Source organism: Molothrus ater, chromosome 13 (assembly GCF_012460135.2).
Source record: "Molothrus ater isolate BHLD 08-10-18 breed brown headed cowbird chromosome 13, BPBGC_Mater_1.1, whole genome shotgun sequence".
In the NCBI taxonomy this organism is placed as follows: Eukaryota; Metazoa; Chordata; class Aves; order Passeriformes; family Icteridae; genus Molothrus; species Molothrus ater.
The window spans coordinates 3361493-3377192 of NC_050490.2; the positions used below are offsets into that span (position 1 = coordinate 3361493).

The 15700-nt window shown below is 48.8% G+C and overlaps 1 protein-coding gene across 1 annotated transcript in view; it reads left to right on the forward strand.

Annotated features, from left to right (window-relative positions):
• Nucleotides 1–15700, forward strand: part of ARID3B (AT-rich interaction domain 3B) — a 30289-nt gene extending 14589 nt beyond the window's left edge. Inside the window, exons 5-9 of the mRNA XM_036389944.2 lie at nt 6891–7074; nt 9471–9724; nt 10075–10332; nt 12084–12179; nt 12744–15700. Of these exons, the coding sequence (XP_036245837.1) occupies nt 6891–7074; nt 9471–9724; nt 10075–10332; nt 12084–12179; nt 12744–12922 (971 nt within the window). The 3' untranslated portion in view covers nt 12923–15700. The remainder of the gene's footprint in view (nt 1–6890; nt 7075–9470; nt 9725–10074; nt 10333–12083; nt 12180–12743) is intronic.

Genomic DNA, 15700 nt, shown 5'->3' on the forward strand with positions numbered 1-15700 from the left:
TTTTTCTTGAGATTTGGCTCAGTATTATTTTAAATCACTGTGGGCTTCCCCAATTTCCTGGGGGGAAAACCTGTTCCTTCTGGCTGCCTGATACAGAATCTCCCCTGAACATATTTGGAGTGGGAAGAGCAGCTTTTTATTTACCTGCTACAGGTTGTGGCTTAAAAATGTCGTTTCCGTGCCTATTTTTCACTGCAGTGGGAGTGAAAAAATCTCATTTTAGTGAGATTTCAACATCTCTGTGCTGAACAAACCGTGGGGATTCTCACCTCCTTTGTTCCTTGCTGTAAAATGGACACTTGTGTGAGGAAATTGGATAGGGTAGGTGGGAGGTGATTAAAAAGCAGAGCTGGGTGTGATTAAATGCTCTTTGTGCAGGACAAGTCGTGGCTTAGGCTGCTGGAAATCCCTGTGTGGAAGGGAATCTCTGGCATGGAGGCCAAGGAAAGCCATAAAATTCCCTGGAATTCACCTCAAACCCACTTTTGGGGCAGTTTTCCTCAGCCTGCATCTCCAGCTTGAGGTCTGACTGCCAGGCCTGGCCAAGGCAGGGTGGAGAGGAGAAGAACAAAGCCCTGGGGTGGGAGGGAGAGGATGGTCCCAATTAATCCCTCAGCCATGGATGTGCCAAGCCCCCTTGCCCAGGTGATTGCCAGGTGTAATCCCAGCCATTCCAGGCTTTCCTGGGGCTCAGCCCCTCCAGGAGCTCCAGCCTGGGACAGAGGGGACACACTGAGGTCCCTCTGGGTTAACCCCTGAGGCTCCCTGGAACAGAGGAGGCTGTATTGACTTAGTGATGACTTAGTTCATCAACAGTTGTGCTTTTTTATAGTTTTGTTCAAGGCAGCTCCTTTTTCTTGAAGACTAATTCCCCAGTTGCTGTTTAACCCCTCTGATGGTTTCTTATTTTTTAAAGAAGCTTTGGAGCAAGTGCCCATTGCATGGAGGTGATCTGGGCACCTGTGGCTGCACCCACACTTTGTCCCACGTTCCTCTATTAAGCAGGTGCTAATCAATAAGACCTAATTAAGAAACTGCTATCACTTTCCAGATGTGATTTTTAGGGTAACACAAAACAATTTTGCTAAGGTCGTTCTGAATTTCTGCTAGTTGTAGGGACCAAATCAGATACATCTACTGCAGTTCAAGGGGTTAGGAAGGGGGGAAAGCTTTTCAAGGGAAATACAGGTTGGATATTAGGAAAAAGGTTCTTACAGAAAGAGTGATGAAGTTCTGGAATGGCTGCCCAGGGAGGTGGTGGAGTCCCCATGCCTGGGGTGTTTAACCAAGCCTGGATGTGGCACTGGGTACCAGGGTTTAGCTGAGGTGTTGGGGCTGGGCTGGACTCAATGACCTTGAAGGTCTCCTCCAACCTGGTGATTCTGTGAATTCTGTAGGAGACATTCCCTGAAAGGCCAGAGATGTTTATGGCTCCAGTCAGCCTTCCTCTGGGAAACCCTTTATCCCAGAAACCTGGACTGTGGCTGCCTTTCTGCTCAGAAAACCAGGAGCCCTTGGGATGACTCTGCAGCTTCCCTTTCCCAGTGGGAACAGACTCCTTGTGCCCCTCCTTTGGCTGGGATGGGCCAAGTGATGGAGGTGGGATGAGCCAAAATATGGAGCTAGGGTGAGCCAAGGGATGGGGCTGGTGTGAGCCAAGTGATGGAGCTGGGATGAGCCATGTTATGGGGCTTGGATGAGCCAAATTACAGAACTGGGATGAGCCAAGGGATGGGGCTGAGATGAACCAAGTGATGGGGCTGGGATGAGCCAAATTACAGAGCTGGGATGAACCAAGCTATGGAGCTGAGATGAGCCAAATTACAGGACTGGGATGAAGCAAGTGGTGTGGCTGGGATGAGCCAAATTATGGGGCTGATGTGAGCCAAGCCATGGGGCTGGGATGAGCCAAGTGATGGAGCTGGGATGAACCAGGTTACGGAGTTGGGAAGCCAAGTGATGGGGCTGGGATGGGCCAAGTGATGGAGCTGAGATGAACCAGGTTATGGAGTTGGGAAGCCAAATTACAGAGCTGGGGTGAGCCAAGTGATGGAGCTGGGGTGAGCCAAGTGATGAAGCTGGGATGGGCCAAGTTATGGAGTTGGGAAGCCAAGTGATGGGGCTGGGATGGGCCGAGTTATGGAATTAGGAAGCCAAATTACAGAGCTGGGATGAGCCAAGTGGTGGAGCTGGGATGAACCAGGTTATGGAGTTGGGAAGCCAAGTGGTGGGGCTGGGATGGGCCGAGTTATGGAGCTGGGGTTCTGCTGAGAGGCAGAAGTTGTTATTTTCCGAGGAAACAGAGAGGAGGATCTTCCTCTGGCTCGGGGCAGGAGGCTTGCAAGTACAGTAAAATGAGTTTACCATCAAAAGGCAACAAGTCTTGTGCTGTGGCCCCGGCTCTGACCTTTCCCTCTGGAATTCTGCCCCCTGGCCCCGGGCTCATTAATCCTGGCGCTGCCAGATGACAGTAATCCATCACAGCCCTGACAGCCCTGCCCGGCCCGGGCTCTGCCCTTCAGCCTTTCCTGTGGCAGCGCTGGGGCTTTCCAATAAACCCTGCCTTTATCACCTTCCCTGGGCCTGCCTGGGGGAGGAGGGGGCACCAAATCCCTCTGGAAAACACCGGGAATTCACCGGGACCTGCGGGGTGGTGTGGGGCAGTGCTGGGGGAACGCGTGGGAAATGGAATTATTGCAGTGGAAAATGGAATTATTGCAGTGGAAAATGGAATTATTGCAGTGGAAAATGGAATTATTGCAGCTCCTGGGACAGTTCTGTCCCTGCTGCAAAGTTTCTCAGCTGCACAAAGAAATTTTATTTTGGGCGGAGAAAACAAACTCGAGGTTTTATCTCAGTGGATGAATTTATACTGTGTGTAAACACTTTTCACTGAGTGTTTCTGTATCAGTCCCTGTTTAGCTGAGTTTTTTTATATCAGTCCCTGTTTAGCTGAGTTTATAAATGTGTGTTTCCATCTAAATCTCAACTTAGCTGGGTTTATAAATGAAATTTCAGGGCGCTTTGGTCCTGTTTAAAGCACAGCTGAGGGAGGGAAGCTTTCCAGGGGATGCTGAAATTTTTCAAGCTCGTGGGACAGTTCTTTCCCTACTGTAAAGTTTCTCAGCTACACAAAGAAATATTATTTTGGGGGGGAAACCAAACTCGAGGTTTTGTCTCAGTGAATTAGTTTATATTGTGTGTAAACACATTTCACTGAGTGTTTCTGTATCAGTCCCTATTTAGCTGAGTTTATAAATGTGTGTTTCTATCTAAATCTTTATTTAGCTGAGTTTATAAGTGAAATTTTGGGGCACTTTGGTCCTGTTTAAGGAAAAGCTGTCCTGGGGGTGCTGAGGTGATGAAATTATTGCAGCTCCTGGGAGCTCTTCTGTCCCTGCTGTAAAGTTTCTCAGCTGCACAAAGAAATTTTATCATTTAACCAAACTCGAGGTTTTATCACAGTGGATTAATTTCTATTCTGTGTGTAGCTGAGTGTTTCTGCTTAAAGCCCTGTTTAGCTGAATTTATAAATGTGTGTTTTGATCTAAATCTCGATTTAGCTGGGTTTATAAATAAAATTTTGGGGCTGTTTAAAGCACAGCTGAGGGAGGGAAGCTGTCCTAGGAGTGCTGAAATTATTGCAGCTCCTGGGACAGTTCTGTCCCTGCTGCAAAGTTTCTCAGCTGCACAAAGATATTTTATTTTGGGGGGGGGAAACCCAAATTTGAGGTTTTATCTCAGTGGTTGAATTTATATTCTGTGTAAACACATTTAGCTGAGTGTTTGTGTATAAAGCCCTCTTTATCTGAGTTTATAAATGTGTGTTTCTGCGTAAATCCCTGTGTAGCTGGGTTTATAAATGAAATTTTGGGGCTGTTTAAAGCAAAGCTGAGAGAGGGAAGCTGTCTTCAGCTGAAATTATTGCAGCTCCTGGGACAGTTCTGTCCCTGCTGTAAAGTTTCTCAGCTGCACAAAGAAATTTTATTTTGGCGGGGGAAACCCAAATTTGAGGTTATTTCTCGGTGGATTAATTTATATTCTCTGTGTAATGGAGTTTATAAATGCACGTTTCTGTATAAAAGCCCTGTTTAGCTGAGTTTTAGATGGAAACACACATTTATAATCTCGATTTAGCTGGGTTTATAAATGAAAATTTGGGGCACTTTGCTCCTATTTAAAGCCCAGTTGAGGGAGAGAAGGTGTTCAGGGGGTGCTGAGGTGATTCAGGGAGGTCAGACCCCCTCACTTTTCCTGCTCCAGCTCCCTGGAATTGCTTCAGCCCTCATTCCCATTGATGCAGGTGATGTTTGTGCCTCTCACAGGAGTATCTGGATTAATAATTTGTGTATTTTCTCAGCTGCTGAGCTGGGGGGATCTGGAGAAAGGTAGAAGTGTGTTTGGGGGAAAGGCAAGGTATTACAAAGCAGATATTTGTTAGTATTTTCTCAGTTGCTGAGAGCTTTTTTCATAGCTCTTCCCCCTCACTCTCCATCTGGATCAAAGTCCCTGCTGGACAAATTAATGCCATTCCTTTAATTGGATTGGGAAAACTGGGCTGAGAGGGGCTTCATCCTCCCCCAGCCCAGCAAAGGCTTTGCTGCTGTGGCTAATTAATGAAAGGAGGGGAATTTTCGGGGTGTCCTGGGGGCTTTGGAAGGAAATATTTCCCTGTTTTCCCTGCGGGTGTGACTCAGGTGATGAGTGACAGCTGGAGGTAACTTGATCATGCCCTGATTCCCAGTGCTGCTGTCACCCTGAGACAAAATGGATGCTCAGGAAAAAACAGAGGAAATTGAGGATTTTTGGGAGGCAGGGATGGAGCCACAGAGAGTTTGAAGGGTTTGGATTTCCCTCTGTGCTCCCTGAGGGATCTGTGCCCCTGAAATATGGGAAGGGGTTGTGAGATCTGCTCCTTGGACAAGGAAAGAGGCTGGGATTGATATAAATTGGAACACTTTGAATCTGTGAGGTTTTCAGCCCTTTAGAGCTGCAAAACTGGGCTGTTTTATCCAGCATCTCGTTAACCTGTGGGAATTGGCACCACAAGCTACTAATGCCTAATGGGATTCCCAAAGAAAAGACAGGGAAAAAAAAATCCCCCTTGGATGTCTGACAAGGACATCTGCAGGGCTCCTTTCATGGCACGGAATAAACTCATTTATAGGGCCATAAACGGGGGGATCAGGGGCTGCCAGCAGTGGCACCAGCCTCCCCTGGGGACTGGGGATTCCACAATTGTCCCCTGCCCCCCTCCCAGCCTTCCTGCCAGGCTGGGGCTGCCCATTGTGGGGACAGGATGGGCTGGGCGGCCCTTTGATCCAGGACAGAGTTTCCCAGGCCAAATAAAAGCTCTGCCACTTCAGCTTTTTATTATTCCTTCTTCCTCTCCGTGCCTAAATCTCCTCAGTTTGGGCGTTGGCACTTCCAGGAGCTGCCAAAGGGGGAGGTTAAAAATCAGATTTTCTTCCACATTAACCCAAAATACACAGAACCAAGCAGGAAGGATGGAGCAGGACCTGGGTTTGGGATGCTCAGAGCTGCTGTGGCCTTGTCAGGGAATTGTTTGGGTGGGAAAAGGAGTGAGAGGCTGGAAGCTCTGTGGAAGGAGCAGCCTTTGTTTTTACCTCTCCATGTGGTATTTGGAGGGGTCCCCAGGATGAGGTGAAGAGATAAGTCTCACTCCATGTTTTCAGAAGGCTGGTTCATTATTTTATGATATTATATTAAAAAATGCCGTACTAAAACTATACTAAAGAAAGAGGAAGGATACAGACAGAAGGTTACAAAGAATGATAATAAAAACTCATGACTGACTCCTCAGAGTCTGACACAGCTGGCTGTGATTGGTCATTAAGTCAAAACAATTCACATGAAACCAATCAAGCAAGCACTTGTTGGATAAACAATCTTCAGCCCACATTCCAAAGCAGCAAAACAGGGAGAAGCTATCAGATAATTATTGTTTTCATTCTTCTCTGAGACTTCTCAGCTTCCCAGCAGAAGAAATCCTGGCGAAGGGATTTTTCAGAAAATGACGGTGACATCTCCAGGTTATTCCAAATGTTGAACATGTGAGGGAGGATGGAATTCTGTGGGGGAGAGATGTTCTCCAGTGCTGATTCCCTTGGTTCTGCTGTTCCCAGGCAAACAGCACATCCTGAGGGATGAGGGAGCACTTTTATCCAAGGATTTTAACCCTGAGCTCATAAAACCCATTCCAATAGTCCCAGCTTCCCCTTTTTCTATTCCAGGAGCTGCAGGTTTTATTGCTCTGCTAATTCCCTTTACCCACAGGAAAGGGTTTTCCATGGAAAGACCTCGAGCCAGGCTGCAAATTCCCTGAATTTCCTGTTAGGGCAGAGAGAGCTGGATCCCCCTGAGCTGCCCGTGCCCTCATCCTGTCCATGTTCCTTTTTCCAGGAATTCCCATCATGGCCAAGCAGATCCTGGATCTGCCCCTCTTAGGGCACAGAGAGCTGGATTTCCCCCAGACTGCCTGTGCTCTCATCATTTCCATGTTCCTTTTCTCCAGGAATTCCCATCATGGCCCAACAGATCCTGGATCTGCTCCTGTTAGGGCAGAGAGCTGGATTTCCCCAAGGTGGTGCCCTCATCCTGTCCATGCTCCTTTTTCCAGGAACTCCCATCCACAGGATCCCCATCATAGCCTGGCCAGGTCCTGGATCTGCTCCTGTGAGGGCAGACAGAGCTGGATCCCCCCGAGGTGGTGCCCTCATCCTCTCCATGCTCCTTTTCTCCAGGAACTCCCATCCACAGGATCCCCATCATGGATGGCCAAGCAGATCCTGGATCTGCTCCTGTGAGGGCAGACAGAGCTGGATCCCCCCGAGGTGGTGCCCTCATCCTCTCCATGTTCCTTTTTCCAGGAACTCCCATCAACAGGATCCCCATCATGGCCAAGCAGATCCTGGATCTCTACATGCTTTACAAGCTGGTGACAGAGAAGGGTGGGCTGGTGGAGATCATCAACAAGAAGATCTGGAGGGAGATCACCAAAGGCCTTAACCTGCCCACCTCCATCACCAGCGCCGCCTTCACCCTGCGCACACAGTGAGTTCAGAAGGCAAAATAGAAAACATTCATATTTATATAAATATAAATATGTATATATAAAAATATAAAAATATTTTACTTATAAATATAATTATATTTTATAAATATAATTATATTTTTATAAAATACATAAACATTTTATAAATATAAATTTAAATATTTTATTATATAAATATATACTAAATATATAATATATATTTATACAAATAAGTATACATTTAAGAATAAAATATTTATATATAAAAATATATTTATATATAAAATATCTACACATTTTATAAATATAAAATAAAATATTCATATTTATTATATAAATATATTATAAATATATACTTTATAAATATGTCTATATTTAAATAGATAAATATTTATATATTTATAATTACATTTATATTTTATATAAGATATATAGACACTTTATAAACATAAATTTAAATATTATATCTATTATGTAAATATAGAATAAATGCATACTATATTTATATAGACATAAATATGTATACATTTAAACTGATAAATATTTATATATTTATAAATATATTTATTATATAAAATATATTAATATTTTATAAATTTGAATATTTATATTTATATAAATATATAATTAGTATATTGTATATTTATAATATATAGATTATATATTATTTATATATCAATACATTTATAATTTTTAATATATAATCACTATAATTTTTAATTTATATATTGTTATGTTATATCAATAATTGGATATTATTGGAATAATCCAATTGGAATAATCCAATTATCCCAGTGGATATTACGGGAACAATCCAATTAAGATTATTGGATATTTATCTGGTATTGAACATTTGTTGTTGGATATTTGCTGTTACTGGGTATTTGTCTGTTGTTAGATGGTTATTATTACGTGTTTGTGTTGATAGTTTTTTATTATTGTTAGATATATCTTTTACTAAATACCTATTAGTAGTAATTATAAGTAGTAAATTATTAGTTGTAAATATTATTGTTACTAATAATATATAGCATCTTTTATATATTATGTATCATTTATATTATAATATAATAATTAGTAGTAGTATTATTAGTAAATATTTAGAATAGACTGGCCAAGGTAAGGCCTATAAAAGGCAAAAATGGTGCCTCAGCCTAATGAGCTCCTGAAGGGAATTCTCACCCTCACCTCCCTCCAGGCCTGGCCTTTTTGCCTCTTTTTTTCAGTTGTGAGGGAATTCTGTGTGATTTATAAATAATAATTCAGTTGTGAAGGAATTCTGGATCATTTATAGATGATATTTCAGTTGTGAGGTAATTCTGGGTGATTTATAAATAATATTTCAGTTGTAAATAAATAATATTTCAGTTGTGAGGAAACTGCAGAGGATATTTCCGTTGTGAGGGAATTCTGGATTACTTATATTCAATATTTCTGTTGTGAGGGAATTCTGAGTGATTTATAAATAATATTTCAGTTGTGAGGCAATTCTGGATTATTTATATTCAATATTTCTGTTGTGAGGGAATTCTGAGTGATTTATAAATAATATTTCAGTTGTGAGGGAATTTTGGATGTTTTATAGATGATATTTCAGCTGTGAGGGAAATCTGGGTGATTTATAGAGGATATTTCAGTTGTGAGGGGATTATGGATGATTTATAGAGGATATTTCAGTTTTGAGGCAATTCTAGATGATTTATAGATAATATTTCAGTTGTGAGGGAATTCTGGATGATTTATAGAGGATATTTCAGTTGTGAGGGGATTCTGCTGATCCTTTGAGGATATTTCATTTGTGAGAGAATTCTGGATCATTTCTAGACAATATTTTAGTTGTGAGGGAATTTTGGATGTTTTATAGATGATATTTCAGCTGTGAGGGAAATCTGGGTGATTTATAGCCGATATTTCAATTGTGAAGGAATTCTGGATGATTTATCACTGATATTTCAGTTGTGGGGGAATTCTGAATGATTTATAGATAGTATTTGAATTATGAAGGAATTCTAGATGGTTTATAGATGATATTTCAGCTGTGAGGGAATTCTGGGTGATTTATAGTTAATATTTCAGTTGTGAGGGAGTTCTGGATGATTTATAGAGGATATTTCAGTTATGAGGGAATTCTGGATGATTCTTTGAGGATAATTCATTTGTGAGGGAATTCTGGGTGATTTATCACTGATATTTCAATTGTGAGGGAATTCTCGGTGATCCTTTGAGGATATTCCAGTTGTGAAGAAATTCCCCCACCCTTATGGGATCAGGAATATCTAATGGCACGTTTCCCTACAAACATTGAGCGCATCCATACCAAGCCATGCTTCCAAACACCCCAAACCTGCCAAGCACCTCGGGATGAGTCTCCTGTCCCCGTGCCATCTCATTTACCCCTCTCCGTGTCCCTCTCCAGGTACATGAAGTACCTCTATGCCTACGAGTGTGAGAAGAAGTCCCTGAGCTCCCCGGCCGAGCTCCAGGCCGCCATCGATGGCAACCGGCGCGAGGGCCGGCGGCCCAGCTACAGCTCCTCGCTGTTCAGCTACTCCCCATCCCCACCGGGGCCTCCTTCCCTGCTGTCCCCCCCCAAAATCCGCTTCCCCATCATCGGCGTGGCGCCGGGCAGCGCCACCGGCAACCCCCGCGTCTCACCGGCCCTCAGGAAAGGTCAGCACGGCCATGGCGGCGGTGGGAATGTGCGAATGTGGTGTGGGCAGTGTCCCCTGGCTGAGTGACCCCTCCTGGCAATGTCCCCTGGCTGAGTGACCCCTCCTGACTGTGCCCATGCCAAGCCATATGGCCTGGGAATGTGGGACTGTGGCGCTGGCAGTGTCCCCTGGCTGAGTGACCGTGTCCACGCCAAACTGCATGGCCTGGGAATGTGGGACTGTGGTGCTGGCAGTGTCCCCTCCTGGCAATGTCCCCTAGCTGAGTGTCCCCTCCTGACCGTGTGGCCTGGCAATGTGGGACTGTGGCGCTGGCAGTGTCCCCTGGCTGAGTGTCCCCTCCTGGCCCAGGTGACGGCGTGCCCCTGACGGTGTCCATGCCGAGCCGCGTGGCCGTGCCGGTAACGTTGGGTGGCCAGCAGGCCACGGTGGCAGCCAGGACGGCCACGCTGGAGCAGCTGAGGGAGAGGCTGGAGGCAGGAGAGCCCCCGGAGAAGAAGGTGCCGCGCATGACGGAGGAGGAGCAGCGGCTGGTGCAGCAGGCCCTGCAGCGTAACCTGTTCAGCATGGCCCGGCAGCTCCCCATGAAGATCAAAATCAATGGGAAAGGTGAGGCTGAGCTCCTCAGGAAGCAGCAGAGAGGGAAAGGTCCCAGCCTGGAATGTCACACACACACGGCTGGGTCACCTCTGAGTGACCTCTGGGTCATCTCAATTCCAGCTTTGTTGGCATGGAGATTTTCAGGTGCAAGGTTTTGTTGGGTTTTCCTGCTGGGTTTATTCTCCTGCTCATCTAAATCCAGCCCAGATTGAGGAGAAGAGGAGACTCAGGGGTGACCTCATCTATAACTCCCTGAAACGTGCCTGTGCTCAGGTGGGGTTGGGATCTCTCTCCAGGCAGCACTGACAGAACCAGAGGACACAGCCTCAAGCTGCACCAAGGGAAATTTAGGTTGGATATCACAAAAAAGTTTTATTACAGAAAGGGTGATGAAGTTCTGGAATGTTCTGCCCAGGGAGGTGGTGGATTCACCATCCCTGGGTGTGTTTAACAAAGCCTGGGTGTGGCACTGGGTACCAGGGTTTAGGTCAGGTGTTGGAGCTGGGTTGGACTCAATGGAAGGTCGCTTCCAACCTGGTCATTCTGTGGTTCTGTGAATTCTGTGACCTTTGCCACATTCCCAAAGCTCCGAGCTGGTGAAGTTTGGCACAGCTTGGAAGCAAGGAAGAGCTGTTCTTGCTCCATCAGTGCTGGTTTGAGGTGCCTGGCCACAAACCACGGGTGGGAAAGGTCAAAGCAGGTTCCTCGCAAGCAGCAGTTCTTTTTTTAGAACTTGTTTCTTTTTTAGATTGTATTATTTTTTAAAAGTGTTCTTGTTTCTGGGCTTCTTCCCCAGCCTGTGTTTAAACAATTCATCCTGAATCTTAGCAATGATTTCTGCGATGTCAGTGCTCCCAGTTCCTGGCAGCTCTGCATCCAACCAAATTCCACATCAAAACCACAAGAGCCAGTGATAGGGAATACAAATTTTATCCAGGAGTGTTCATTCCCTCACCTCACTTCTGCTTTCACCCTGAACTAAATCCAAACGCTGGGAACCATTGCTGTCCCTACAAACAGGAACAGGCTGAGGATTCAGGGATGGGATTCCCACCTTTGCAGGGGCTGTCTTGTCTTCCCTGCCCTCCTTTTCCCCACTGCACCATAAAAACCAGGTGGAGATGCTCTGAGAGCTGGTTTTGATAAGCTCAGCATGGCTTGGTAACAACATTTAGGTTCAATGTGGAGTTTTTAGAGGTGGTTTTTTTTTGCCTTGCTGCTCTCCTTGGAGGGGCAATCCCAAAATCCAGGCTCACCCTTGTGGAGCTGGACGAATTCCATGTTCAGCTGCCCATCCGTGCCCAGGCTGGGGAAAATCCTGATTTTCATGGAGTTTCCCTGCCTTTAACCTCCCCCCAGTGGCCGCTGGAGCCGCTGCAGTGCGAGCACAGCGAGCCGCAGCAAAATCCAGCTGGGAGTTAAATCCGGGCTCATCTCTGTGCTCCCAGCCCTTCTTGAGACAGGAATGGCCCTCGGGGAAACATTTCCCAATGCCAGCGGGCTCCCAGCCTCACCAAAGCCTTTCAGCACCTCTGCAGCCTTGTCCTGGAATGGTTTGAGTTGGAAGGGACCTCAAAGCCAAGGACAGGGACACTGCCATGTCCCAGGGTGCTCCAAGCCCCACTCCCAGGAACGTGGGCGTTCTGTGGGCACTTCCTGCCCCAAGAGGGGACAAAGGGGGCTGTGCTCACCTCGGGGGGCGCGGGGAGTGGGAAGGGTGCCCACTAACTGTGCCCCCCTCCCTCCTTCCCTGGGACAAGACAAGGCCGACTCAGCGGCGGCGGCGCTGAACCTCTCCCCGAACGGCATCGGCAGCATCAACATGTCCGTGGAGATCAACGGCACCACCTACGCTGGTGAGAGCCCTCCTGGGATGGGACAGCCCAGGGACAGCCCTCTTGGGAATAGGACAGCCCAGGGACAGCCCTCCTGGGAATGGGACAGCCCAGGGACAGCCCTCCTGGGAATGGGACAGCCCAGGGACAGCCCTCCTGGGATGGGACAGCCCAGGGACAGCCCTCTTGGGAATGGGACAGCCCAGGGACAGCCCTCCTGGGAATGGGACAGCCCAGGGATGGCCCTCTTGGGAATGGGACAGCCCTACTGGGAGCCAGACAGTTCTCCTTGGGGGGCGCTGGGAAAGCCTCCCCTTTGCCCAGCCTAACCCTTGATGGGATGGGATGGGATGGGATCCTGGGGCTGGGAAAGCCTCCCCTTTGCCCATCCTAACCCTCTCTGTGCTGGGATGGGATCCTGGGGTTAGGAAAGCCTCCCGTTGGCCAGCCTAACCCTGTCTGTGCTGGGGTGGGATCTGATCCAGGGGCTGCGAAAACCTGACCCTCTCTGGGATGGGATGGGATGGGATCCTGGGGCTGGGAAAGCCTCCCGTTTGCCCAGCCTGACCCTGTGTGTGCCCACAGGGGTGCTGTTTGCCCAGAAGCCCGTGGTGCAGCTCCTGGCCGGCTCGGGCACGCAGAGCTCGTGCAGCAGCAGCTCCAGCAGCTCCAGCAGCAGCTCCAGCAGCTCCCACTGCTCCCCCAGCCCTACCTCATCGCGGGGCACGCCCGGCGCAGAGCCCTCCACCAGCTGGTCCCTGTGACGGGCACTGCCCAGGAGTGCACACATACCTCACCTCAAAGAACCTGCTCTCGTGGCTGCACAGCACCTGGAGGATGATGATGATGGTGGTGGTGGTGGTGGTGGTGGTGAAACCTTTCCATGCCAGCGAGTTTTCCTTCATCGTCTCTTTGTCCAGCCTTTTTTTGGCTTTGTTCCCCCGCCCTTTCCTTCCTCCCTTTTGCTCTTTGGTTCCTCCTCCTCCTTGCAGGGTGTGTGCTGTGCCCATGGAGGGGGGGCACACCTGGCGTTTCTCAATCAGGGATGGCTCTGGGGCCACAGCTCCTGGCCAGGATGTCACCAGGGCAGGGAAAGGGCCAGGACTGGGGCGGGGAGCCCTGGTTCTGCTGGGAACCCTGGTTCTGCTGGAGTCTGGTTCTCCTGGAACCCTGGTTCTAGAACCCTGGTTCTGCTGGGAATCCTGGTTCTGCTGGGAACTCTGGTTCTGGAGCCCTGGTTCTCCAGGAACCCTGGTTCTGCTGGAGCCCTGGTTCTCCTGGAATCCTAGTTCTGCAGGGAGCCCTGGTTCTGCTGGAACCAGGGGCCACCAGGGCTCTTCCCACCCACAACTCCGTGTTTTGACAATCCTGAGAGCCAGGGGGTGCCTGGCCCTGTGTTCCCATGGCAATCTGCTCATGTCCCTTCCTGCTGTGTCCCCATGTCCTCAGGGGAGGCTCCTGAGCCTCCCTCCTGTCCTCTCCACGGTTCTGGCACCATCAGCTGCTCGGTTCTGGCTGCTGCCACCTCACCCCTCGAGTCCTGAGTGTCCCTGAAGGTCCCTGAGGAGTGACACAGGGCCTGGGCATGCTGGGGTTCCACGTCCCCCCCTGTGTCCCCATAGCAGGGTCCCTCAGGTAGCAGCTCTGGGAGCTCTGCAGGGCCGCGTGCTGGGTGCAGGGCTGTAGGTGGGGTGGGTAATGTGGGCATCTGGGGCTCTGCCCAAACCCCCTGCCATGGTACCTGAGCAGGGCAGGGAGGGGCAGAGCCCAGGGAATCCAGCCCTTCCTGGCCCTGGCTGGAAGCAGAGCTCCCTGTGAATCAGCTGCTCAGGTGGCCTGGTGCTGTCCCCCTGCCCCTGTGGCCTGTCCCCATGCCCTGCCCTGGTGCCATCCCTGCCATCCCTCCTGCCCTGGTGATGTCCTCCCCGTGCTGCAGGCCCGGGTCAGGTTTTTTGAGCAGATGAAATACCTCAGCTATGTACTTGTTGGGTTGCTTTTGTTTGTGTTGGGTTGGGTTTTTTTTAACCTCTTCAGGAAGTATTGGCATATCCTATCGCTTTGGGGGTTTTCATAGGTGGGTTTGCTGAATTTGTGTTTGCTTTTATTTCTGTTGGCTTTTAAACGGATCACCAAAGACAGGGAGTTCAGACAAGGCTGAGCAGAGCAGCAGTGGCTTCCCCACCCTCCAGGAGCCCATCCCAGGACAGTTCACGGCAGGACAGCAGGGTGACCCTGCCCCTTGGATCTGTGCGTTGTCCTCGCTGTGCCAGCCCCGGGCTCTGCCCTCCTGCTGCTTCCTGCGCTGTGCTGGGGCTGTCCTGCCCCCGCAGCCCCCAGGGCTCTCTGGGATCAGGAGGTGGGGATGCCCTGCAGGGAGGGAGGGTAAGGGATGCTGCTCCGGGTGTCCCCAGCTGCTCTCAGAGGGAGCAGGGGAAGCCGGCCTGACCCACAGGCTCCTTTCATCCTCACAGACTCCCAGAGGATTTTCCAGCCTCTGGGACTCAGATGATTTTTTTTCCCCTTTTTTTTGGGTTTTCTTTTGGTTGTTTTATTTTATTCTTGGGTGGGGTTGGGCTGTTTCCTCTGAGTGGGACTGGGGCACTTTCTGCTTTTCCCTCTGCTCTGCTCCCTGGCCCCGGGGGAGCAGAGGCTGCTCCGGGGTGGGGCCGCTTTGTCTCACTTGCTAACGTTGTGTTTTCTTGCACAGAAAGGCACTCGAATCACTGAACTGCTTGGACACTACTAGAGTATTAATGTTTATAAGCTTTACTCAACCTAGACTGGAACTAGCCAGGGACTAACAGATTGTTTTGTATCCAATTCAGGGAAAGAATCAGGTCGGGAAGCGTAACAGATACCTCAGTTAAATAAGCTGCAACAATAAACCGGTCCTTTTCCCAGCCCGGGGTGACAAGGACCATCCAGACTGTGAAGAGTTTAACCCTTTCCCTCAGCCTGGCTTTGGCCCTGGCAGCCTGAGCTGCGGGTCTCCTGCTGAGCTGCCAGGCTTTGGGTGCAGGGGGTGCTGGAAACCAGCAGCAGAGCGGGGGGGAGGCCGAGCGGGGCGGCCCCGTGTCGTACTCAGGGTTTGATGCTGCCGGCAGGACGTTCCCGATGGATGATGGGCAGTGCTCCATCCTCCCCCAGCTCCTCACACCAGCCCAACAGCCCCGGGCAGCCCCCAGCTCGCTCCCCCGGCGCTTCCAGCGGGGCAGAGCGAGCCGAGCCTGCCCCGGGGCTGCGGGCAAGGCGGGAGGGCGGGCGGGCCGAGGGGAGGCTGCTGTGCCTGCCCCTTGCCAGGGGACTGCGGTCAGATGTTCTCTCCAAACAGCTGCAGCAGCCTTGCTAACTAGTTTTCTTACCTATTTAAAAGAGAAAAAAAAATAATAAAATAAGTAAATAAAAACAAATGTGATAGCCTAGGCGGTGGATAAATACCTCAACGTCTCCTTCCAACAAGTGTCTGTATATGTTGTTGTTGGGTTTTTTCTATCTTACAGGTTATCTGAATGTTTATATTCCAATAAACTTCTACCTCTTCA